This window comes from Mesoplodon bidens (assembly GCF_964165515.1).
Source record: "Mesoplodon bidens genome assembly, chromosome: 19".
In the NCBI taxonomy this organism is placed as follows: Eukaryota; Metazoa; Chordata; class Mammalia; order Artiodactyla; family Ziphiidae; genus Mesoplodon; species Mesoplodon bidens.
In genome coordinates this window covers 30121660-30147887 of record NC_138179.1, presented here as the reverse complement: position 1 = coordinate 30147887, position 26228 = coordinate 30121660, and the positions used below count along the sequence as shown (strand labels likewise).

The 26228-nt window shown below is 54.3% G+C and overlaps 1 protein-coding gene across 1 annotated transcript in view; it reads left to right on the top strand.

Moving 5' to 3' along the window:
- The window catches only part of USP22 (ubiquitin specific peptidase 22), a 36143-nt gene extending 16307 nt beyond the window's left edge, over positions 1–19836 (top strand). Inside the window, exons 2-13 of the mRNA XM_081219067.1 lie at positions 1263–1395; positions 7720–7833; positions 10563–10664; positions 10923–11092; positions 12129–12276; positions 13183–13288; positions 13398–13556; positions 14689–14815; positions 15540–15631; positions 16320–16382; positions 16787–16936; positions 17394–19836. Coding sequence (XP_081075193.1) covers positions 1263–1395; positions 7720–7833; positions 10563–10664; positions 10923–11092; positions 12129–12276; positions 13183–13288; positions 13398–13556; positions 14689–14815; positions 15540–15631; positions 16320–16382; positions 16787–16936; positions 17394–17436 — 1407 coding nt within the window. The 3' untranslated portion in view covers positions 17437–19836. The remainder of the gene's footprint in view (positions 1–1262; positions 1396–7719; positions 7834–10562; positions 10665–10922; positions 11093–12128; positions 12277–13182; positions 13289–13397; positions 13557–14688; positions 14816–15539; positions 15632–16319; positions 16383–16786; positions 16937–17393) is intronic.
- The last annotated feature ends 6392 nt before the right edge of the window (positions 19837–26228 follow it).

Genomic DNA, 26228 nt, shown 5'->3' with positions numbered 1-26228 from the left:
GAGGAACTTGGTGGTCTGGCCGCCCTGTGTGCCTGTTGCCAGCCAGTCTGCTGTGTCCTCAGACCCGTGCTCCAGCCTCGGGGCTCTTGTCTTGGGGGAGCATCCACACACCCTCCCCCAACTCCCCTGCACCACTTCCTGCTCTTCTGGAGGCTGGAGGAGTTACTAAGTCTCTGTGCAGCTTTTCGTGGTGGAAAAATTGTGACTCGAGTTTCATGTGAAGAGAGGTTTGTGACTGGTCCTCAGGCCATGCCCTCCACGCCTTCCATCGAAGGTGGACAGTCAGCCTGGCCCCCGGGCGGCTCCTGCCTTGGTCTTGTGTGTGCACATTGAGGCTCGGAGGGGCTGCTTCTGGACCCAGTTGGGGAGCGTGGGCCTGTGGGGTCAGGAGGTCCTAGTGCACGTGCCGGCTGTGTGGACACCAGCAGACGCACGTCAGAAGGGCTCGTGGCCTTCCTCGGGGCTGGCGGTGAGGATCAAACGGCATAATCGCTCCAGTACCCGGCGCCAGTGTCTGTGTCACGTTTGTGCTGCTATCCTTTGTTTCTGGACCTTTTCTGTTTTAACCTTATCTCCCAGGCCCTGTTCATCTTCCACCTCCCTTCACCCCAAGCTCCCTGCACCCCATCTGAGCAAGAGGGTTATGTCGTGTGGTGTCATCACAGAGGCTGGGAGTTCAAGTTGGTGACCTGCAAGGGTTCACAGTTGGCACTGGTGTAATTGTCGTGCCGGGCGTTCCTGGGTGGTCTTGGGGGGACGAGAACTGTTAACCATGGTGCTCATAATCGCTGAGGTTAAAACTTTAGGTTTCTGTGGTCTGGTTCTCGGACACAAACCGTTCTTTTTCTTGTTTCTGTGTATTTGATTCATATTCATCTGGATTGATTGATTATAGGCTTACTGTGGTCTTGGAACCTGGAATACCAAACTGGAAGTGAAGTGCAAGTTAAAGGTGACCTGGGGTTGGGGGCCCTGTTGGATACGGAAGGACCTCTACTGCTCCTGGAGCTCCAGGCGCTTTGTCTGAGCGGCTTTGAGTTGGAGAAGGGCCGAGGTCTCTTACACGGAGCCACTTCTGAGCTAGATGACCTACGTGCCTTTTGGGGGGCAACGGACAGGATTAACGAAATGACCCTTTAGGCAGTGAGACCTTGAGAGGAAACCCGGGCTTTCGCTTCCTCCCGAGCTATGTCCGTTGGGATCTACCTTGCCCTGGTGTTTCTGAGAACCTCTGGTTTCTAACTCTCTCTTCTGAATTTCAGGCGAAGTCGTGCGTGTGTCACGTGTGCGGCGTCCACCTGAACCGGCTGCACTCGTGCCTCCACTGCGTCTTCTTTGGCTGTTTCACGAAGAAGCACATTCACGAGCATGCCAAGTCGAAAAGGCACAACCTGGGTAAGACCCCACGACACCTCCTGGGCTTTGGGGTCACCTCCATGACTCTCCTTCTGTGAATTTAACCTTCTACTCTCTTGGGAGTCCACCTTTGTCTGAAGTAGCTTGTGCTCTCCTCGTGGAACTCCAGGGGGAGGGAAAGAGAGAAACTGAGCCCACGAGGGGCACATGCCCAGCGTGCCTGAGGTCACATAAAGTCGTGTAACCCTGAGCGATGACTTTCTTTAACGGGACATCAGAGACCCATCTTTCTCTGAAAAGCACGGTTAGGTATTAGGTCAGGCAGAAATTTGCACAGGTCTTAAATGCAGCTTCAGGTTGTCGGTGTCAGCATGGGGGTGGGGGGTACTGGGTGAATTTAGTGGTTTCTGTAACGGGTTTGCAATGTTTTCAGTGTCTGCGGAGAGGCTGGCGTTGAGGTGAGCTCACGTTTCCTAGTCAGACAGTAGTGCCTTCCAGAGGTGACGTGAGGCTAAGTTTTGCTCTTGGCTTGATTTTCTGACTGTCGTCACTGAATGTGTTTCCCTCGTTGAGAATTGTGTTTTCTGTCAAACGATGCTGAGGTTGTTAGGATATCTGTAAGAAAATCACTTTCAGAAGGTCCAGATCACAGACCCTTTTCTAGAACATAGCTTGGTGTGACCTAGCCTTCCGGTGAAAGATGTTCTCAGGCCTTTTAAGTAGTAGGAATGGGCTCATCCAAACTCGGTCGTCTCCAGAGGTCGTGCCTCAGTTCACTTGCAGGTGAGAACTTGCAGCCAGTGCTGGGGGTCAGCCTGTTACCAGGAGCTAAGTGGCCTTTTTGGAAGGAGAGCTGGCGGCCCTGGTGGTGCTTCACAGGCTGTGAGTGAGCGGCTGCCCGGCAGGGCGGGGGTCAGCAATCCCGTCCCCCCCCCCTCACAAAAGTCGAGAAATTGGTGTGTTTATTAATTTTATCAACCTGATTGATAAACTCTGCCTCTACTTTGGCCAGAATGAATAAGTTTTAGAAGGTTTTCTTCAAGAGACAAAACCACAAAATGGGAGAGCCCAGGAGTTTATTGCAGGTTGTGTGTGTGAGCGTGTGTGTGCGTGTGTGTTAACAACGCTAAAGCTTAGCTTTCTGTGTCCAGGTGGCAGGGGAGGGCGCGGGAGAGGAGCCCTGGCGGGCAAGCGGATCGCCCACACCCGGCCCTGCATCTCGAGCTGCTCTAGAGCCCCGTCAGAGTGGCGGCTTGATGTTTGAGGGCCAAGGAGCCATGATTCCTGGGCCGAGTCCTGCCTCCGGGAGCCCCACAGACAGAATAACACGGGGGCCTGACGTGGATTCCTAGAAGGGTTTCTCCCAGGGCTTGCGGCTTCTCAGCGGAGGAGCACGAGAGGCCCACGGGGAGTCTTGTCTGAGTATTTGCTTTTTTGTGAGTGTTCAGTTAAAACCAGGATGTCGGTAGCTATGGGGTCTTTGCTGGCGGCCTGTGGGAGGACGAAGCTTCTGCTCCTCTGTCCGACCTGCCCTGTGACCCTGCCTGGTGTAACGTGGCAGAAGTGACCCCCAGGAGGAAGGGCCCGCCCTGACCCACTGCTGGCAGGTTTGCTCTGCAGGACGGTGTTGGGATCCAGGTCATTGAGTAAGGTTTGGTTTCATGCTTCTTAGTTTCATACAGGTTTTTGTTTGATGTTGAGTCACAGGGGCCCGTGGATGTTGCCTGTGTGAGCCACAGAGGCTGTAAAAGGAGTGCTTTTAGCTTTGTGTCTGCCTCTAGGAAGAGTTACTTTAGTTTTCCCAGAGGGTGTGAGGATGTATGTGGGCATGAGAGGGGATATCAGCTCCTCTCTGGGTGACGTTTCCCTCCATCTCAAGATCCTCCTGTGGCTGGAGGGAGGGGGACACGCACCTGCCTGGTGCCCGTCGGCTGGGGGCTCCCGGGTGAGTGGGTTGACGGCCTCCTCTCTTACTGGGAGTGTCTCGCCCACATCCAGGCAGCTGGGTTCCTGGGCAGCTGGCCCTTTGTTTCCATGGGTTCTGCACCTGCAGATCCAGCCAACCTCAGATCGAAAAACAAATTCCAGAAAGTTCCAAAAAGCAAAACTTGAATTTGTCTGGTCCAGGCAGCTAGTTACATGGCATTCACGTTGTATTAGGTAAAGCAACCTGGAGGTGATTTAAAGTGTGTAGGAGGATGTAGGTTATATGCAGATACCACACCATTTTCTACAAGGGGCTTGAGCATCCTTGGATCCTGGTGTCCGCGGGGGTCCTGGAACCGGCCCCACCTTGGGTACCACGGGACCACTGACTGTCTACTCAGCCTTTTGTCCTGATGCAGTCAAGCCTTTGTCCTTGGTTATCTTGACTGTGAAATAATTTTCTGGAGGAACTACCTTGACTGTAGGTGTTGCATTGGGTTTTTGAATTCCATATTGAGACGAAATTCAGAGAACACACAATTAACCATTTCAACCAGTACAGTTCAGTGCATTCAGTCACTTGCCATGTGGTGTGTGGAAATACCATCTCTCTTTATTTTCAAAACTTTTTTGTCTACTCGAAGAATACATGTCTCTGTTACATAATTCTCTCCGGGCCCTGGCATCCGCTGATCTGCCTTCAGTTGTGGATTTGCCTGTCTTGAATATTTAATATAAAAGGAATCATACAACACACGGCCTTTTGTGTCTGTTTCTATCTCTCGGCAGGTTTTCAAGGTTCATGAAGTGTCAGTTCATTTCTTTGTGGTTGAATAGCACTTCTTTGTGGTTGAATTGCATTCCTTTGTGTTGATATCCCAGAGTTTGTTTATCCAGTCATCCACTGATAGACATTTGGGTTCCCACCTTTGGCTTTTATTAATAATGCTGCTATAAACATGAATGTGTGAGTTTCTTTTTTTTTTTTTGCGGTACGCGGGCCTCTCCCGTTGCGGAGCGCAGGCTCAGCGGCCATGGCTCACGGGCTCAGCCACTCCGCAGCACGTGGGATCTTCCCGGACTGGGGCATGAACCCGTGTCCCCTGCATTGGCAGGCGGACTCTCAACCACTGCACCACCAGGGAAGCCCCCATGTGTGAGTTTCTTTGTGGACATATGTTTTCATTTCTTTTGGATACCAGCAGACCTTGGAGATACTGTGGGTTTGGTTCCAGACCACCTCAATAAAGCAGATATCTCAATAAAGCGAGGCACACAAATGTTTTGGTTTCTCACTGAATATAAAAATAATGTTCACACCATCCCGTAGTTTAATTGTGCAATAACAGCATTTCTCTTTGGTTGTTCGTGCTTTTTCGGTGTCAGACTAAGAATCCATTGCCAAACCTGAGGTCGTGACGCTTACCCGTTTGTGTCTGAGTTTTTATACTTTTAGCTGTGATTTAGGTCGCTGACCATGTGGAGTGAAGTTCTGTGTGGGGCTGGGGTGAGGCAAGCCTCCTCCTTGTTTCATCCCGGGGCCCCAGCGCCCGCTGTCGGCCCCCGCCCCTCCTGGTGGTCCCAGCCCCATGCAGTGGGTGGGAGGCAGGCTCGTCTGGGGACATGGGGCCTCCCTCTGCCCTTGCCGTGCGCCTGGCCTGTTTCTCACTGAACCCCGCTGCTTCCCTGAAAATGTCTCTCCTCCCCACCATAAGCCCGCCTCTGCCAGCTTGCTCTGGTCCCCGGGGCAGGAGTGACACTGCTCAGGAGCGGGCAGAATGCAGGGCAGCTGGCCCCGGCCTCCAGAACAGCCTCGACGTGGACTTGCAGAGACTTGGTCCGAATTTTGTAGGTTTTTAGGGAGGGGCAGGAGTAGGCCTGGGATTCTCTAAAATTGCTACTTTGAGTCTTGATAGATCTGCTTTCTATCCACCACAGTATCATTGATCTGCATCTTTGTACCTTAAGACATGAAATATGGGGGTTTCCCTGGTGGCACAGTGGTTAAGAATCCGCCTGCCAATGCAGGGGACACGGGTTCGAGCCCTGGTCTGGGAAGATCCCAGATGCCACAGAGCACCTAAGCCCGTGCGCCACAACTACTGAGCCTGTGCTCTAGAGCCCGTGAGCCACAACTACTGAGCCCGCGTGCTGCAACTAATGAAGCCCAAGCGTGTAGAGCCCGTGCTTTGCAACAAGAGAAGCCACCGCAGCGAGAAGCCTGTGCACCGCAACGAAGAGTAGCCCCCACTCACCGCAACTAGAGGAAGCCTGTGCACAGCAACAAAGACCCAACACAGCCCCCCAAAAAATAATAATTAAAAAAAAGACATGAAATATGATAAAAGTCGTGACTTGTTAAGACATTACCATTTACCAGGAGGTGTGTGCTGCTTAGTTGTTTGTATGAATTTAGTGACCATGCAGACCTGTGGCAGTGCTGTTGCTGTCCCTGTTATACCACAGGGGATGTGGGTGAGCTCACAGGTGCTCAGAGGTGCGCAGCCGGCAGGTGGCGGGGCCGGGTTTGTGCTCTGAGCTGCGTCCCGTCGCCTGGCAGACGTCTGCTGTCACTTGGTGAGTCTGAGTCAAGGGGATTCTCTCTTTTTTTTTGGAATTTTATTTTGTTTATTTTTTGTATAGCACGTTCTTAGTAGTTACCTATTTCGTACGTACTAGTGTATATACGTCAATCCCAATCTCCCAGTTCATCCCCCCGCCCCCTGCCACTTTCCCCCCTTGGTGTCCATACGTTTGTTCTCTACATCTGTGTCTCTATTTCTGCCTTGCAAACTGGTTCATCTGAACCATTTTTCTAGAGTCCACACATATACGTGTTAATATACAGTACTTGTTTTTCCCTTTCAGACTTCACTCTGTATGACAGTCTCTGGGTCCACTCATGTCTCTACAAATGACCCAGTCTTGTTCCTTTTTATGGCTGAGTAATATTCCATTTGTATATATGTGCCACATCTTCTTTATCCGTCTGTTGATGGGCCTTTAGGTTGCTTCCATGTCCTGGCTGTTGTAAACAGTGCTGCAGTGAACATTGGGGTGCATTTGTCCATATAGTTCAACCTTTAAAAAAAAAAAAAAAACATTTATTTATTTATTTTTGGCTGCATTGGGTCTTTGTTGCTGCATGCCGGTTTTCTCTAGTTGTGGCAAGTGGGGGCTACTCTTCGTTGTGGTATGCAGGCTTCTTATTTCTCATTGCGGTGGCTTCTCGTTGCGGAGCACAGGCTCAGGCGTGAGGGCTTCAGTAGTTGTGGCACGTGGGCTCAGTGGTTGTGGCGCACTGGCTTAGTTGCTTTGTGGCATGTGGGATCTTCCCGGACCAGGGCTCGAACCCGTGTCCCCTGTGTTGGCAGGAGGATTCTTCACCACTGCGCCAGCAGGGAAGTCCCCTAGTTCAACCATTTTGAACTATGTTTTTCTCAGGGTATATGCCCAGTAGTGGTATTGCTGGGTCATGTGGTAATTCTATTTTTAGTTTTTTAAGGCACCTCCATACTGTTCTCCATAGTGGCTGTATCAATTTACATTCCCACCAACAGTGCAAGAGGGTTCCCTTTTCTCCACACCCTCTCCAGCATTTGTTGTTTGTAGATTTTCTGATGATGCCCATTCTAACTGGTGTGAGGTGATACCTCATTGTAGTTTTGATTTGCATTTCTCTAATAATTAGTGATGTTGAGCAGCTTTTCATGTGCTTCTTGGCCATCTGTATGTCTTCTTGGAAGAAATGTCTATTTAGGTCTTCTGCCCATTTTTGGATTGGGTTGTTTGTTTTTTCAGTATTGAGCTGCATGAGCTGTTTATGTATTTTGGAGGTTAATCCTTTGTCCGTTGATTCGTTTGCAAATATTTTCACCCATTCTGAGGTTAAGGAGAATTCTTTTTAATTGTTGAATTGAGCGAGTTCCTTCCAGGTGCTTTGAGGACTTTTCTCTTGTGGAGGATGCAGTTTAGAAAGCGCAGGATCCGCTCGCTGGGGGCTCTGGGCATGCCCTCCAGGCTGTCTGCTTGGGGCCGTGCTGCCCATCTGGACGCCACGAGTCCTCGTGGGTTGATAGGAATGCGAGTTTCCCTTGTTTCAGAGGATGGGCGGCGGGTCCTGGTACCTGGGGGTTGGGTCCTTCGTAAAATATGGTCGAGGCACTTCTTTCTCCCTCAGGTTCCTCAGCCCATGGCGGGAGCTTCCAAAAAAAGTTCACGTGCCTCATCTGCTTAGGATACAGCATCGGAAGTGGGGGGGCAACCTTTTGTAATAATGGGATTCTCTGCTTTGAGAAATGGTGCAGTGAAATGCCTAAAAAACGTGCTTGTGTAATTTGTGTCCTGAAGCATTACCTTTCGACTTTTTTTTTTTTTTTTTTTTTTACCTTTCGACTTTTAATTAAATTTTGTCTCTTCCCTCTTTTCTCTTTTCAGCCATAGAGCTTATGTATGGAGGTATCTACTGCTTTTTGTGTCAGGACTACATTTATGACAAAGACATAGAAATCATTGCCAAAGAGGAACAGCGGAAAGCTTGGAAAATGCAAGGTTTGGTTTTCCTGAGATCTGTATGCCTGCTTGTGTCTTAGCCCTGCATTCCCTGCCCCCTTGTCTGTCAGGGCGTGGTGGGGGGGTGGGGAGGGAGGGGGGTGGCTCTGTTGAGGAGGAGGAGCCCCTGCACCTGCCTGTTCCCTCCTGCAGGCTCATGGGGGGCCAGGGGAGGCAGGTGCGGTGCCCACAGCTTCCTGGATCCGTCCTCCTGCCCGGGTGCCCACAGGCCTGCGACTGCTGTGAGGGCTTAGCCGGGCTTGAGAGAGACACCCCCAACCTACCCTCTCCGGTCGACGGGTGTTTTTACAGACACGGGGCTGAACCAGTCACAGTGTCCTCAGGGCCCTGGCCCGTCTGGTGGACGAGGGATTTTGTGCTTCCACGTCCCTGGTAGCTGCCCAGAAAGCATCTCCTCAGTAACTGCAGGATGTGTACGCTGATTCCTTCCAGGAGGGTAGACTATTTTCTCATTAAATTACTGTTGAATCTCTTTTAAAACTCTTAACTGGGGCTCCCCTGGTGGTGCAGTGGTTGAGAGTCCGCCTGCCGATGCAGGGGACGCGGGTTCGTGCCCCGGTCCGGGGGATCCCACATGCCGCGGAGTGGCTGGGCCTGTGAGCCATGGCCGCTGGGCCTGTGCGTCCGGAGCCTGTGCCCCGCAGCGGGAGAGGCCACAGCAGTGAGAGGCCCGCGTACCGCAAAAAAAAAAAAAAAAAAAAAAAAAAAAAAAAAACTCTTAACTGGAAAAAAAAAAAAAAAACCTCTTAACTGGTTAGGTTATGCTAAATCTGTGTCAGCACAGAATTAAACTTTCCAGATGAAAAATACAACAATCTACCACTGAAGCACCTTAGTTCAGGAGTGTGCTCTCCTTCCCATGCGGTGCCTTTGTAGCCATAAAGTGAGAACTCCAGGCTTTCCTTCTTGTGTAGGAACAACCCAGCTCTTCCCTGATGAGTGTTTCTCTCCCGTGAGTCTCCTTTACTTGCACAGAACCCTTCACACCTGGCACTTCTGGTCACCAGGTGTTTTTTGGGGGGGTCAGTTCCCTGCCAAGAAATTCACTGTGGCGCCGGCTGCGTATCCTACGGATCAACTCAGTTCTGACACAGTCGGCTTGGAGGTGTCAGGCCCCACGAGACCCCCTCCCCAACTTCAGATGCCGGAGTCTCAAGTCCGGGTTCTCATCTGTGCTCCTGACCATCCAGCTGTAGATGGGAGGCTCCCAGGACCCCCCTGGACTGGAGCATTTGCTAGAGCAGCTCACAGAACTCACAGAGACACTTAGGTTCACCAGGTCGTTAAAGGATGTGGCAGAGGACACAGATGAGCAGCCAGATGGAGAGAGAGAGGCACGGGGCAAGGCCGGGGAGGGTCCCCGTGGAGTTGGGGTGCATCACCCACTCGGTGTGGAATGTTCACCCACCTGGTTCGCTCCCCAACCCCCTGCTACTGGGATGTTATGGGGGCTTCTTCCTGGAGGCCTGATGGTTCATTAACCCCATTTCCAGCCCCCTCCCCTCTTTGGAGGAGTTGGGGCTGGTCTTGCGAGTGCTGCAAATTCCAAGCTTCCCTGGTCTTTCTGGTGACCAGTCCCCATCCAGGAGCCCACCCGGAGTCATCTCATCAGGACAAGAGGTTCCTCTAGTGCCCTTCCCGCTAAGGCGCCCTTATTATCAGGGCGCGGGGCTCGTGCGACGGACGGGGCAGGGGCGGCACGTGTGTCCCACTGGCTGTGCGGTGGCCGTGGAGCCGTGCCATCACTCCCGTCCCTGCACTGGCACATAGCGGCACATGTGAACATTATGCAGCTCTTTTCTTTTTTGTTCAGCTACCTGTTTTTGGTTTCCCTGATATTTTTTTCTTTTTTGTTCTCATTTCCAGCACACGGTCATGGGTCGCAACAGTAAGAGGTGTAGAAAGCCCCACTGGCCTGTGACCATCTCTCCACAGAGAACATACAACCCAGCATGTGGTTTACAATTTTTTGCCTTAATTGTGCCCCTTTATAAACGTGCCATGTTAGAGGATGGAGCACAAGCCAGGGCTGTCGGTCATCAGAGCCGCTGAGCCCATCTTTGCTGGAGAACAGTCTCTTTAGTCCACTTCCTGTTCTCTTCCACCTCCAAACTTTAGTAATGTTGCAGGTGAGGCTGAGGCTGAGGATGTTATTTCTTTGTGCAGAACAGTTAAACCACAGGGCTAAGAAATGCACGTCCCAGGAAAAAGTAGGGTTCTTCTAAAATCATTCCACAATTCCATCTGTCAGCAGGATGGTGCGTCTTTCAGAGTGTGTTGAGTTTAGGTCCGTGGAGCCAGTAGCCTCTGAAGAGTAGGCTGTGCACTGGGGTGCAGGTGGCCCTGCTACTGTCCTTGGTTTAAGTCTCTGGTGGGTACGGCCGTCCCTTCATCCCCATCGCCACCCAGCGCTCCCTGTAGGCACTGGTGCAGTGGTCCCTCTGCTTGGGGCATAATTAAGGCTGAGGAGACCGCTGGTGCCGGGGCAGCTGTCACCAAAGGTCCTGCTCTCCTCTCCTCCTCTGGGAATGTGGTTCATTCATGGCACGCTCTCTGAAAGAAGCTCCTTCCATTGTCTGGAACAGGGTCTTAGAAGGACCCTACGTTGCCCACCTTTGAAATACAATCTGATAAACCCTGTGCTGCCACCATGCTGGTTCGTAGACACACGACCAGAGTGTAGCTAGCAGCACCTTGTATCCGTTTAGGCGTCGGGGAGAAGTTTTCAACGTGGGAGCCGACCAAACGGGAGCTCGAGCTGCTGAAACACAACCCCAAGCGACGGAAGATCACGTCCAACTGCACCATAGGTGGGTGGGCGCAGCCGGGTGGAGGCCCGTTCTCCTGCAAAGTCGTGGCGTGGCTGTCAGCTTGTTGCAGAGGCTCCTCCCTGACCTGCCCTGTTGTTACTGGGAGCCTTTGGGCAATGAGGGCTGGTGGGGGTGGGTGTGAGCACACCTCGGGACGTTTCCTACGCGTGGGGCACAGACTTCCGTCCTCTTGCTTCTCGAGGGAGCGGCAGTCCCGGCCGGGGCCCTGACAGCCCCACCCTGCGCTCTGCCTGCCAGGTCTTCGCGGCCTCATCAACCTCGGGAACACGTGCTTCATGAACTGCATCGTGCAGGCGCTGACACACACGCCGCTGCTGCGCGACTTCTTCCTGTCAGACCGGCACCGCTGCGAGATGCAGAGCCCTGGCTCCTGCCTGGTCTGCGAGATGTCCTCCCTCTTCCAGGAGGTGCGCCTGGGCTGGGAGGGGGCCGGGCTGTCACGGGGTGGGCTCTGAACATCCACAGACGTGCCGACTGTGGAATCGCACGTCCTTCCCAAGAGGGATCGTTGGGTGAGGGACTTGTGTCATCTGCAGAGGCTCGTGGCTGCCTCACGGGTGCATGTGACAGATGCCAGCCCCTCCCCGTCACCTGCCACTTTCTGGCTTTGTCCACAGGACGGGCAGGTCTCCTATTGCTGGCCCTGCTGACTGTGTGTCACCAGAGGCCTCTCTCTTTGGGCCCCTGCCGTGGACATCACGTTCTGTCCCGATGGGCTCGCAGGCTGGGACTGCAGCCCAGCTGCTCCCTCGGGTGCTGCGGGGAGCCAGGGGTCCTTCAGGTGTCGGCCCCGGGCCAGCAGACTCGGCTGGGTCTGGTTTTGTCAGCCTTTGATCACATCCTCTCGTTTTCCCTGTTGGGCCCCGGCCGCCTGAGCCCATCTGGCTGCGGAGCTGGAATGATTCATGGTCTGGCCCTTTTCAGAAGTTTCCCGACTCCTGGCCTGGCTTAGCCAGTCCCCACATACCTACAGCCTAGCCTGACAGCGGCTCCTGGGGTCACAGGAGTGAGCAAGCTGAATGATATTGTTGGGCCAAAACGGGGACACGGGTGCCATGGAGAACGGGCTGATGGGGGGGCCTCACTAGGGCACTGTTGGTGGTGAGTTCATCTCTGTCAGGTTGGTTTTTAGGTTCAGGTTTATGGGGGTACGCGTTTCACATGGCACAAGTCACCTTTTAGTGTGTGTGTGTTTGACAAAAGTTTGTCGCCATTCATCGTTTTGGCTTATTTCTAGAAAACAGATGGTGGGAATGGAGAAAACTAAGAGCAGACTCAAAGTCCACGTGAAAACACAGTTTGCCTGAAAAGGCAAGGAAATGACTTGTCTGGGTCGCGCTCGCCAGCGGAGGTTCTGGGCGGCTGTCAGACGTGCGTGTGTGTGTCTGTGTTCGAGGGAGGCACGTGCTCCTGACGAGGGTGCTTTTCCTTCTCTCCAAGCAGTTCTACTCGGGGCACCGGTCCCCCCACATCCCGTACAAGCTGCTGCACCTGGTGTGGACGCACGCCCGGCACCTGGCAGGCTACGAGCAGCAGGACGCGCACGAGTTCCTCATCGCGGCCCTGGACGTCCTGCACCGGCACTGCAAAGGTGAGCACTGCACAGGTGAGCGCTGCACAGGTGAGCGCTGTACAGGTGGGCGCTGCATAGGTGAGCACTGTACAGGTGAGCATTGTACAGGTGGGCACTGCAGAGGTGAGCACTGCACAGGTGAGCACTGCATAGGTGAGCACTGTACAGGTGAGCGTTGTATAGGTGGGTGCTGCAGAGGTGAGCACTGCATAGGTGAGCACTGTACAGGTGAGCATTGTACAGGTGGGCACTGCAGAGGTGAGCGCTGCACGGGTAAGCACTGCATAGGTGGGCACTGTATAGGTGAGCACTGTACAGGTGAGCGTTGTATAGGTGGGTGCTGCAGAGGTGGGCGCTGCAGAGGTGAGCACTGCATAGGTGAGCACTGTACAGGTGAATTGTACAGGTGGGTGCTGCAGAGGTGAGCAACTGCACAGGTGAGCGCTGCAGAGGTGAGCACTGCATAGGTGGGCACTGTATAGGTGAGCATTGTACAGGTGGGCGCTGCAGAGGTGAGCACTGTACAGGTGAGCATTGTACAGATGGGTGCTGCAGAGGTGAGCACTGCATAGGTGAACACTGTGCAGATGAGCGTTGTACAGGTGGGCGCTGCAGAGGTGAGCACTGTACAAGTGAGCACTGCAAAGGTGAGCGGTGTACAGGTGAGCATTATACAGGTGGGTGCTGCAGAGGTGAGGGCGGGGGCTGTTTCTCAGGGCCTGTTACTGGGCCTGCCAGGTGGACGGCAGGGAGCTCTTCACAGGGAGGAGCAAGGGGGAAAAACTGAAAGCACACGGCGTGTCCCTCCCACGCCCCTGTGGAAACCTGGACCCTCCTGCTGCACCAGCCCTGCCCCTTGGGCCAGCGGCCTGGCAGTGGGCTGCCTTGGGGGCCCAGGGTCACAGAGCCGCCGTCTCTTGCCAGGCGATGACAATGGGAAGAAGGCCAACAACCCAAACCACTGCAGCTGCATCATAGACCAGATCTTCACGGGGGGGCTGCAGTCCGACGTCACCTGCCAAGTGTGCCAGTAAGTGCGGCCTCTGCAGCCCCGGTGCTGCTGGCCGAGCGTCGCGGGGCCTTGTCACTGCGCTGCCCCTGGGCCATGGTGCTCACCTGTCCCCCCTGCTTGCTCCTAGTGGGGTCTCCACCACCATCGACCCCTTCTGGGACATCAGCCTGGACCTGCCTGGCTCTTCCACCCCCTTCTGGCCACTGAGCCCTGGGAGCGAGGGCAGCGTGGTGAACGGAGAGAGCCACGCGTCGGGAACCACGACCCTCACGGACTGCCTGCGGAGGTGAGGCGTCTGCGCCTTGTGGGGAGGGGGCCCTTCCTCGTGGCTGCTCAGGGAAAGTCCTGGTAAAGCCAGCCCCCCCAGGGCCCCATGTTCCCGCATGAAAGCTGAGGGGAGACGGGATGGCCAGCAGACGAGCTGTTTCTGTCCCTGAGTGCCCCCCACCCTGGGCAGAGGCTGGAGGTCCACGGCCTTTAGTGACTAACAGCCAGAGTCACACCCAGCAGGGCCGCCCTCCTGCTGTGGCTCGTGGTCTTTTCTGAAGGTGATGAAAACGTTTTTAATTAAACTGTTTATTTTGAGATAATTGTAGTTTTGTGTGCAGTTGTAAGATACAATCCAGAGAGATCCTGTGTACTTTTTCTTCAGTTTCCCGCAGTGGTAACATCTTGTAAAATTATAGCACAATGTCACGGTCAGCAGAATCTCGACATCCCTGCAGTCAAGATGCAGGACACTTGCATCCCCGCAGGATCCCTCACAACCACACGTCCTGCACCTCCTACCCCTGTTGCCTCCTTAACTCCTGGCAGCCGCAAATCTGTTGTCCATTTCTAGAAATTCCACATTTCAAGAATGTTATGTCCATGGAATCATACATCATATAACCTTTCAAGGATTGACTTTTCACTCATCCTAATTCTTTGGAGATTCATCCAGGTTGTGTGCATCACCAGTTGTTTCCTTTTTATTGCTTACTAGTATTCCATGGTGTACACGGCTTAACCAGGCTTAACCACTCATTCGCTGAAGGACATCTGCATTGCTTCCAGGGTTTTTTTTGGCCTTTACAGATAAAGCTGCAGTAGCCACTCATGTACAGCTTTTGGGTGAATGCTGGTTTTCACTTTTCAGGGACAAATTTGATTGCTGGGTCTTAACAGTAGTTAGAAAATTATTTTGAGTTCACCAGACTTTCATCTTCCAAAAAAGTTGAGGATAAATATTTTTTGAAGTGATAGAGAAGAGAAAGGAAGGAATAGCTTTTTCATTGTGAAGTTATAAACGTCCCTAATTGTGTGTGTGTTTTTAGGAAGGAAGTGAACCTCATGAAAGTGATAAAATAACTTTTCTTTTTCCTCTCTTACTGCTGCCATCTTTTTTCCTAAAAATACATGTTTTCAATGCATTGCAGGTTTACCAGACCAGAGCACTTAGGAAGCAGTGCGAAGATCAAGTGTAGCGGTTGCCATAGCTACCAGGAGTCCACAAAGCAGCTCACCATGAAGAAGCTGCCCATCGTGGCCTGTTTCCATCTCAAAGTGAGTTCCCTGAGCACATCCAAGGCCTGAGGGTGGGCGGGTGTGCAGCGTCCATCTGTGCTTGTGGAGCAAAGAGGATGGTGCCTATAAATTACTCTGCTCGTGTCTGTCACCGGGGGGTTTGCCCGTGAATCAAAAAGTAATTGTTTCATAATGAAAACGGTGAGTTACTCTGGGTGGGTGGTGGTTAGGGATTTACTGCTCCTCCCCTCCAAGTTCTTCTGTCCTCAGCCCAAGTTTTCTGATTTTCTTTTACTTAAAAGCAAGGACCCTTAGCATTAAGGTCTCGTCTGGAGGTCAGCACGGCTTTCCTGTGAAGGCCCAGTAGCAAATATGAATCATGTGTATGATGTATTACAAAAGAATATGGCAGCAGAGATGGTGTGTGTGCTGGTCTTGGGTATTTGCGATCTGATTTTACATGTAAAGCATACAGTCTCTGTTGCTCATTCTTTTATTTCATGACCCTTTAAAGATGTAAGACAGAAACCAAATCCCCAGCCCTACCCGTTTCTCCTACCGGGCACTGTGCTAGGTCCACACCTGCTGTTGGGCCCATCATTTCAGGGCTGGGCTGAGCCCTGTGGGTTATGTCGCCCTGTGGACTCTGAGCTCTAGCTGTGGCCAAGGGCGGTTCAGAAAATGCAGGAAAGGCCCACTTAGGGAGCCACAGAGGCTGTGCTGTCGGAGGAGCCCTACAGCCTTCCCACCTCCACTTCTGCAGCGATTCGAACACTCCGCCAAACTTCGGCGCAAGATCACCACCTACGTGTCCTTCCCCCTCGAGCTGGACATGACCCCCTTCATGGCCTCCAGGTTCGTCCTCTGTGTCTGTGGTCGGGTGGGCGTGGCACCAGGTCCCTGATGAGGCCCCAGTGGGCCCTGATGTCACTTCGTCCGTGACCCCTCACTGTCCTGATCTCATCCCAGGACTGTCCCTGTGTGAGGGAGGCTGTCCTCCTACCAGCTGGTTCAGGGCAGCATTTCAGGCGTTTCAGCCATAGGCACTGAGATTGGATACAAATCAACACAGTGGTTTTGTGGTTGTAGGTTTCATTTATCTTGTTTTGGAGTCTTTGTATCAGGGACTGCTTGAAATTCACCCTTGCAAAATACGAGGACGCTGTAGGAGGGCTGCTGTAGTGAATAATAACCACAGGCGGGGCTGCTTAAAGCAGCAGAGGCCTGAGTCCAGTGTTGGCGGGGCCTCAGGAGGATCTGGGGAGGCTGCCTGCCTGCCTGGGGGTTGGCGGGGAGACGTGGGTCTGGGTGGGCTCTGAGCCTCGATCTTGGCAGTCCGCTTCCCAGCCTGGCCCTTGGTTTCCCCACCATAACTCGGGGGTCATCTCTGCCTGAGATGGAGCTGTTGGGAGAAGCGGACCCATGGAAGCCGCACCAGCATGGCGTCCGGGGTCGCGCATCCCCGGTGCCCACGATACCGTGTGAACTGCGGGTCATTAGTGAATTGTTTTAATCGAGCCTGAGTTTGCGCCGTTTGTTCCAGCAAAGAGAGCAGGATGAACGGACAGTACCAGCAGCCGGCGGACAGTCTCAGCAACGATAACAAGTGAGTGGCCCCTCATGCACCTCCTAGTGTCTCGAGCGCGAGCGGGGCTGGGGGCTTCGCGGGAGGCCCACCTGCGTCTCCCGGGAGATGCTGCGTGTGAGGGGCAGCGTCCGGGCCTGCTTGCTCTTGGCCGCTGGCCTGCTTCCTGTCGTGCTGGCACCGACCCTCTGTCAGGGAGGGGCCTTCCCCCCGCGTTGTGGTGAGGCCCCTCTGCCCGTGCCTCCTGTTGGTGGCGGCGGGGAGGGTGGAGCAGCCACGGCGCCTCCCGGGCGGGCCTGTTCCCCTTTCCCTCGCGCTGCTGTCGCCTGTCAGCGTTTGCTCCTGAGTGGCCACCCGGTGGGGACTGCAGTCCCTGGTGGGAACAGGGTCGTGACCTCCGTCTCCCGCCACCGTCCCCAAACCAGGTACTCCTTGTTTGCGGTGGTCAACCACCAGGGGACCCTGGAGAGTGGCCACTACACCAGCTTCATCCGGCAGCACAAGGACCAGTGGTTCAAGTGTGACGATGCCATCATCACCAAGGCTAGCATTGCGGACGTGCTGGACAGCGAGGGGTGCGTCCCTTGGGCCCCCGGGGCCATGTCACCCTCTGCGCCCCGTTTGCTCCTTCCTGCTCACCGTTGCCTCCCTCGGTCTCGAGACCATCCGCGGGGCTCCTGCCCCCCCCCGCAGCTGCCCTGAGCTCCAGCAGGCGTCTGGGCTTGGAGCCGTGAGCAGTGGGGCAGCCCTGAGAGGCTCTGCGGTGGCTGTGAGGAGGCCGGGCGGGTGGACTGGGGCTGGAACCCTGGGCTGGCGTCCTTCCGAGAGGGACCGTGTACAGGGCCGGGGGGCGGCCGCAGCCAGGGTCCAGCAGGTGGATGGAGGCCGGGCTGGTCGTGGACTGGGGGCCCTGCCGCCTCCCTGCCGTCTCTTCTCTGTGGTGACAGGCTGAACGCAGCTGTCCTGGTCAGGGTGGTTTTGCTCCGACGCCCCGGGAGGTGGAAGTAAGCGTGCTCTGTCCTCTCTCCTCAGGTACCTGCTCTTCTATCACAAACAGTTCCTGGAGTACGAGTAGCCGTCGGCGCACCGGCAAGTCCCCCGAAGTCATCCGGGTGCCCGGGGTTGCACTGTGTGGACACTTGACGAGGTGGGCTGGGGGTTGGGGGGCAGAGGAGACGTGCGCCAGAGTGTCTCCTGTGTCCCCCGCGAGCTGGGGCAGGCGCAGCCCCTGCGCCAGCCGTTCCACGCTGTGGCCCCGAAAGCAGGAGGTGGAGGAGATGGAGGCCTCGCAGGTCTTCCTCTTGGTGAGTTTGGTGTCTGTGCGCAGCATGGACTCGGGCGTGAGCCCCGGAGCCTGTGGAGCTGAAGACCCCGTGGGGCCTCCGAGCACATCTGTCCTGCAGACGAGCAGCGTCATCCTGCATGTGGAAGCAGCTCCCCGTTTTCTAGAAATAGGCGTTTGCGTATGGTCCCCCTTTCTCTTTTTCCATGATGGTGAATCTCTTAAATGTAATGATGGTAACGTGAATGAATTACTGAGTTCAGGCTGAAATTTAGATCGTTTTCCTTTTATTCTGGAGAGCGGATCTTGCTTTTTCATCGGTGCTGTTTTTGTTGCCCACCGCCCGCCCCCGCCAGGCATCTTTGACCTGGTCAGAGCTGCCTGGCTCAATGGAGGAGAGTCAGGCTGCACTGGGAATGGTCTCTGTCGTATTAATCTTTTAGTAACTGAAGCGTTGCCAGTGGTTTCACTGTTTTCCCTCCCATGTTTCCTTCCTGGCCACCTGTCCCATGAACTCTCCTGGTCGCTGCTGGGTGGCGGGTGTGTCGGATGATGCAGGCTGCCTCCTGGGGGGCTGCATTCTGGCTCTGGCCTCTGCCGTGCGTTCCGGTAGCTTCTGTTGCCGCAGGACAGACGGCCGGGACTGAGCTGGTTGGAGGGGCTGATGGGGGAGGTGCAGCATCGTTGTTCCTTGTGAGCCGTCTTGCATGCATCTGTCTGTTCACACCCAAACTTCGATTGTCCGTCTCTGAGAGATTCCAGCCCAGAGACGGGGGGTGAGCCAGTGTCCCCTGAACCGTGAGGTTTCTTTCCTGCGGCAGGGTCAGCGGACTCTCTGCAAAGGGCCAGGTAGTAGATGTTTCTGGCTTTGTGGGCCCTGTGGTCTCTGCTGCAGGTAACATGGATGAGTGTAGCTGAGTTCCAATGAACTTTACATGATCACGGAAAGTTGAATTTCATATACTCTGACCACATCACAAAATTTCAACTGTTTTCACTCTTTAAAAACGTGTGCCCGGTTCTCAGCCGACAGACCGTGAACCAGGTCCAGCTCATCAGCTGCTCGGGTCTGGGCGCGGCATGGCTCCTGCCCCCTGTGGAAGGTGCTGGGGTCCTGCGGCGGGGGTGTCGTATCCGGCAGAGTCCTCAGTGACGCAGCTCAGGCACCTGCCCTGCGTGGCCCGTCCGCTGTGGCTGCTCTGAGGACCCTGGGCTGGAGGCGGCCCTGGAGTCCTGGGCCTCCGTGCAGAGTGGGGACAGAGTAGATGTACTGGCTGCGGGGTTTCTGGCGGGTCGCCTATGGTCTGGTCAGCCCTGCACCCCTCCCCTGCTGCCTGCTCACGTCCAGGGCTCACCTGCTCCAAGAATGTGAAGATTCAGGAGACAGGCCGTTTCTCTTTTCTGGGTGTTTTTTTGAATTTTTATGTCGAAGTTAACCCTCTGTTCCCTCTGGCCTGGTGTTCTAAGCACTTATCTCTCTGTCTGCTGCTGAGATTCCCCTGTGGCTGGAAGAACTACCTGGGGGGGGACGGTGAGACTTCAGCTGCCTGCATGTGCACCCACCCCCGTCCCGTGCACTGCGGTCCTGCTTTGACGTCACCTCGGCAGGAACAGAGAACTGCGTGATGGGTTGGGGAATTTGTTTTCTTTCAGCTCCCGATGCGGCTACTAAATACGGGAAAATGGTTTCCTGTTTCAAACCACCACCCGTGTCGATGTCCAGACCACTAGGAATCCCTGGGCGACCCTTCCTCCCCGGCTGGTGTGTTTACAGTGACTTGTGTTTGTGAGACGTTGGCGGCCGTGTCAGCGCTGTACAGTGAGACAGTGGGCTCTCCTCCTGGGTGTCCTGAGCGGGGGGCTGGGCCCGGGCCCTCCCCAGGCCGCCTCGGGCCTCCTGTCGGCGCCAGGATGTCCAGGACGCTCCTCCTGCATCACGTACACTCGTGCTGTTGTAGTTCTGCTTGATGTGGATGCTTTCGTCGTATAAAATTGCTGTTCTTTTGACAATGCAAGTGACTGTTTCGTTTACTATAACTTTGAAAACAGAAATCGTAAGAAAAAGATTCCAATGATTGTGCTGTGGATTTTATTACTGGGATGTTTCCGTGTTTGAGGGACTGTTTGGCTCTTCTCCCTAATGGCTTGTAGTCTTTTCCTGTGTCGTAATAAAGCTACATTTTATTCTGAAAACTGGCCCGTCTTCCCTTACTAGCACCCGAGTCCCATCTGTGACACCAGCCCCTTCTCGGTTTGTCCCAGCCCAGACCTGCCCTGGGCCGGGAAGTCCATGCCCCCTGTGGCCCGTCCTCCCAGCGGCAGGATGGTGACAAATCTGGGACTCAGGACACCGTGGGCTGTCAGACTTTGACGAACTTAAAAGTCACCCGAGGGGCTTCTTTAAACGCAGGAACCCCTGCTGGAGTTCGATTACAGGACCTGGGATGCGGTGCGGCGATGTGCGGCTCCCTGGGCGCTGAGAAGGCAGAGGGTGTGGTCGGAGGGCAGCCCCCGACCTGGTCAGTGCTGTTCTGACTCTGCCCACCCCCCCAGTCCACCCTTCATTTCTGAAGTGTGCTGTTTTTGGATGCCTCTGTCGCACGTTCCTTCGCTTCACGTACGCGGAAACATCAGGAAGTGCCAGCGAGTGCCCCTGGGTTCCAGAGCGGCAGTCCTCCCCGGGGGCCTCTCCACATTCGGGAGGACCGTTGCTGCGTGCCTGCAAGCAGCTACCCCGGGGCTCCGAGACCTTCCCACCAGAGTTTTCCAGGCCTAGAAGGAAGACGTGTGGTGGGGCTGTTGGTGTGAAGCTGTGGAGCGCCAGCCCAGCCCTAAGCCCTGCACCCCAGGAGCCACACGCTCCGGTCGCAGGCTCTGGTTAAAAGCGTTAAGCTGTCCTGGCAGACAGACTCGCGTGCCTGCGTCTCAGCAGGGAGCCGCGTGGGCACGAGGCCCCTGCTCTGTGTCCTGTGGGGCTTGTGGACTGTCGTCGCCTGGGGTGGTGCCGACAGGCAGGGCAGGCAGATCCGCGTCCAGGAGATGGGTTCGATCCCATGAGGACACGTCTCTGGCCTCCATGTAGTGGGCCTGCCAGCAGGTGGCCGGCTGCTCCTGGGCCTCGGTGCTGGTCCAGTTGCCAAGTGGGGGCCCGGCAGGGCTAGCTGGTGAGCCAGGGCCAGGGCCTGACATCGAGCCTGTTCAGACAGCCCCGTCCCCATCTCGATGGCCCCTTTGCTCATGGAGCGGGGCGGGGGTTCTCAGCGAGCTGTCTGCTCCCACAACTGGCCGTTTTGTCCACCTGGCAGTGAGTGTCCTCTGTCGGGCTTCTCCTTGGTGAGCACAGTCTGTGCCCGTTTGGTGAGGTGTCTTCTGTCGCCAGTCCTTAAATCCTGTTGCTTCCGAATCTTTGACCATCCAGCCGAGCTGAACTTTGAAAACAAAGTTACAGTAAACAAGGATGGTCCTCGGGTCCCTGGTCACAAGGGTACTTGCGGTTGTGCAGCAGGTGTGTCTGTGGATGTCACAGCCGCCGGCTCCCGCTGTACCTTTGCACGTGAGTGTCCGTCGCTGCACACCCAGGGGTGGGCCAAGCGGCCGACAGCACTCACTGTGTCCAGGGCACTCAGGCCACGCGGTCACTGATGTCCGAGGTTAGGCGCTCGGCCCGCGTAGCGGAGGCTCTTTCTACGGAGGATCAACACCCACGGAGGAGGACAGGTTTGACGTGCCTGGAAGGTCTGTGCTGGTGTCCTTTGGTCCCTGCTGGAGGCTGTGACGCATCCTCATTTGCCACAGATGTTGAGTTACTAGGTCTCTTGCATCCTCAGGCTCAGTGGTCATGTAGCATTTTCAAACTCATTTGGGTCCCTCTAACTGGGAGCCACATGCTGCCTGTGTAGACGGATGGAATTAACACACCCAAAATGGTTTGTGCTGCTTCTCAACCCAGCAGGGCTGCCTGTTCTCGGGAGGGTGTGGGAGATGCAGTGCCCTGTCTTCTTGCTTCAGAGCACGGAATCCACAGGAATGCCATTGAGCTGGGGACCCCTGAGTTTGGGACACTTTATATCTTGTGATGGATTGATTGATTTTAATTTTTTTAAATTATCTTTGTTTATTTTTTAACTTTCATTGGAGTACAGTTAATTTACAATGTTGTGTTAGTTTCAGGTGTACAGCAAAGTGGATCAGTTACACACGTGCATGTATCCACTCTTGTTTAGATTCTTTTCCTATCTAGGTCATTACAAAGTATTGAGTAGAGTTCCCTGTGCTCTACAGCAGGTCCTTATTAGTTATCTATTTTATATACAGTAGTGTGTACATGCCAATCCCAATCTCCCAGTTTATTATCCCCCTCCTTTCCCCCTGGTAACCATAAGTTTGTCTTCTACATCTGTGACTGTATTTCTGTTTTGTAAATAAGTTCATTTGTGCCATTTTTACTTTTAATCTTGTGGTTTATTTAGTTAACTGTTATTAAATTGTCTGCTCATCAGATCCAGTCAGCAAAATGTCCCCACTGTGGTGGATGGGAGTGACGCTCTGTGCGGCACGAGATGGTCTGCGTGTCTGGACTCAACAGCAGAAGCAGGGTCAGTGTAGCCCTGAGGCTCCATCGGAAGGGGTACTGTGGGCTCCTGCTCCGGGGAGGAAGGGGCACTGGAAGGGCACGGCTCGGGGCGGGGTGGGGGGAGGGCAAGCGGGACGGGACCCCAGGGGAGGAAACACTGAGTGACAGGGGCGTCTACCGCTGAGGAAGGGCAGGAAGGCACGCAGCTGCCAGGGAGCAGCCCCCCCCCTGAGAGAGTGACCCCACGGGGCCAGGTGAAGCCATTGGGGCCCGGGGGTGATCACAGCGACGACAGAACCCAACCAGCTCAGCCTGTGACTCGGCCCCCTCACTGACGGCCTGGAGGAGAAAGGCCGGCCAATTCCAGGCATAAAAACTTGGTATGTCAGTCTCTGCCATCCCACACAGGTCTGGAATTTGGTCAAAAAAAAAAAAAAAAAATCACAAGACACACAAAACAGCAAGTAGAAACACTGCCAAGAGACAAAGCAACAGAACCAGACTCAGAGATGATCTGAATGTCGGAGCTGTCAGGCGGAGATTCTGGATAATTAGGGTTAGTGTGTTGACGGCTCTCTGGGAGAATGTGTGGAACAGGCGGGGGCCTTCAGCGGGATGGGGGTTGTGTGCGGAGGGGCCACGTGGATGGAGGTGCTGGGAGCCAGGATCGTGGTGACAGGAAGGATGTCCCTGACAGGCCCGTCAGTGACCTCACAGCTGCGGGAAGAGGCATTGGGGCCACCCAGACTGGAACAAAGAGAAGAATGGGGGGAACACAGAAAGAATAGGGCACCTGGGATGTGGGGCAGTACCAGACAGTTTGAAGGGATAATGGCCAGTAATTTTATAATGAAAAACGTCAAGCCACAGATCCGAACATTTCAGAGAACCCCAAGCAGGATAAATAACAAACCTACCCATAACAGAAAACTCCGGGGCACATCACATTCAAACCTCTAAAAAGTTAAAGAGAAAAATTTGAAGGCATACGTTGCAAAGAAGCAAAGGTAGGAATTATAGCAGCTGTCTTTTCAGAAATTGTGGTAGCCGGAGAGAGTGGGGCGATGTCTCTGAGATGCTGGAAAGAAAAAACTGGCATCCCAGAGTCTTCCCAGAAAAATCTCTCAGAAATAGACTTTTGAAGCAAACAGAATTCATCATCTGCAGACTCACACAAGAGGGGCTGAAGGAAGCTCTTCAGACAGAAGAAGTGAGAGATACCAGACAGACCTAGGTCTACACACAGAAAATGAAGATTTTTAGACGTGAAGGTCGATCTAAAAAGCATTGTTTTTGTTATTTTTAATCATTCTGTATGCTACTGAGTTTCTAAAGCAAAAACAGTAGCGACGGATCGTGGGCTTCCAGGACAGCAGCACCGAAGATGGGGCGGGAGTGAGGCGATGCTGCTTGCAGACAGCTCTTCAGAAAACCGTAGAGAGACACACAGAGGCCAGTGTCTAGAGAAACAGTAGGTTGTGGTTGCCAGGGGCTTGGAAAGGGGGAGATGCTGGCCAAAGGGCACAGACTCCCAGGGGTGAGACTGACACCTCCTGATACTGTGTCACGTGCTTGAGAGTTGCAGAGAGTAGATCTTACACATTCTCACCACACGGGTGACTGTGGGCTGGAGTGGAGGAGTTCCTGATGCCACGTGGGGAGTGTATTACAATGTACAGATGCGTCACCTGGCAACTCACAGAGTTACGTGTCATTTATGTCTCAGTAAAGCTGGAGGTAAAGGCCCGAGTTGCGGTGCAGCAGGGCGGGGAGGGCGAGCTGTGGTGCCTGGTCTGAGCCGCGTCTGCAGAGCCCAGTCTGACCCGCCTCCCCTGGCTCTGGCTGCCTGGGCACAAGCGCGGCAGGGCTGGGTGAGCGCTGAGTAGTCGCCGAGAGTCTCTGCCGTCTGGTCGTTTTCAGAGGAGCTTGCTGAGCCCTGGGCAGGGTGCACAGGGTGGATTCGGGGCTGGCGTCGCGGGAGCTGGGCTTGGGGCTGTGGCAGGTGGCGGGAATCAGAGTGTATTTTGGAAGTAGGACCAGCAGAACACAGAACGTGGATAAAATTGATGGTATTTAGAGTTCCAGGTTTTCTTTGCAGCAGAGGATCCTGGTCTTTAAAAAAAAAAAAAAAAAAAAACCTGCCACATCAACTTACACTAAAGACCAATTGAGAAACTGACAAAAAGAAACAGGTTATTTTTGTGGAAAGCCGTAGTCAGGCACACATTTCCCTGTGTTTTCGGCAGCCTTCACTCCCGCCACAGTCCAGAAGCATCCCCCAGGGCCCCTTGGGCTCAGATGAGCAGAATTTGAAAACAGCTGGAGGAGTTTGCACACGTTTCGGATGAAGCTTTGCATCCCAAGTGCGTCTGTGCAGCTCAGAGATGTGCTGGGACTTTGCCAGCATCTGGCAGGCAGCTACACCAGGTACAGGGTCCGTGCTGCCAAGAGATGCTGCCATGGGCTTGGTGACCGATGGACACTGCACCAAGATGTCCCCATTGCCACCTTGGGCCCACTGAACACTGGGTCAGACGCTTGTCTTGGGCGGGTGTTTGTTAGAAGCTAACTTGGCTTCAGACCGCGTTGAAGCGAGACTGGACTTGGGAGGACCTGTGTTCTGGGCTGAATGTGTGCCCCCAGATTCATGGGTTGAGGTCTTAACCCCGAGAACCTTTAAGCGTGACCCTATCTGGAGATTTACAGATATGATCAAGTGAAAATGAGGTCATTAGGGTGACCAGTGTCCTTATAAAAAGGGAAGATTTGGACAGACAGACACGCATCAAGGGAAGTCAGCCGTCTGCAGCCCTGGGGGCAAGGCCGGGGCAGTTCTCCCATCACGGCCGCAGCAGGACCAGCCCTGTGACACCTGGGTGGGCTCCGGCCTCCACACGGGGGACAGGAGATTGCGGTGTTGAAGCCACACAGCGTGTGGGGCTTTGTCCAGCAGCCTGGGAAGGTAGCAGGGCCAGTTAGCCAGTGGATGGTGAAAGGATGGAGCATCAGGCTTCTTATCTACACCTCCCAGAGTGTGTTGTGTGAAGCTTTGGTGCACATAGGTACGCCAGGTGGTTTCCGGATGAATGATTTGCATAATCCTGTGTTTATCTGTGTAGCTGCTGCTTAAAATAGTTATGTATTTTCAGGTTTAAATGCTCTTAAAGTATAGACTTTGCTGCAAATACAGATATAAAATATATGTAGTATCAAAAATCTGTGAATGTGGGACATACCTGGCGGTCCAGTGGCCAAGACTGCGCTTCCATTGCAGGGGGTGCGGGTTCAGTCCCTGGTCAGGGAACTAAGATCCCGCAAGCCACATGGTGTGGCCAAAAAAACAAATTGTGTGGGCTTCCCTGGTGGCTCAGTGGTTGAGAGTCCGCCTGCCGATGCAGGGGACACGGGTTCGTGCCCCAGTCCAGGAAGATCGCACATGCTGCGGAGCGGCTGGGCCCGTGAGCCATGGCCATTGAGCCTGCGCGTCCGGAGCCTGTGCTCCGCAACGGGAAAGGCCACGACAGTGAGAGGCCCGCGCACGGCAAAAAAAAAAAAAAAAAAAAATTGTGAATGCTCAGAAATCAGTCAGAATCCGAAAAATTTAGTATATAAGTCTGGAAGAAAAGGTAGGTGGATGTAAAGAAAAATATTAAACAGTAGTGCAGGTTGGTGTCCAAATGAGAGCACTCCTGAGGTGATGCAGGGACGTGGTCCTGGGCTTTGAGAGCAGCTGGACGCCTGGGCTCAGCCCGCCTGCCCTCTGTCCACCCCACACCCCGTGACACACGTGGGAGCAGCATATGCGTGCACACACGTGACTATACACGCGCACACACAGTCACACTGCTTCATGCCTTCCTGAGGAGACACGGGAGGAAATTGGTTTTCTGAGATCAACACAGGCGGGCCCAGCCCTAGGGCCCCACCATCAGCCAGCTGCTTTCTCCAGGTGACGGGACAGCAGAGCCTGCTTCTCAGTCCACACACTCGCTCAGATCCTTGGAAACCAGGC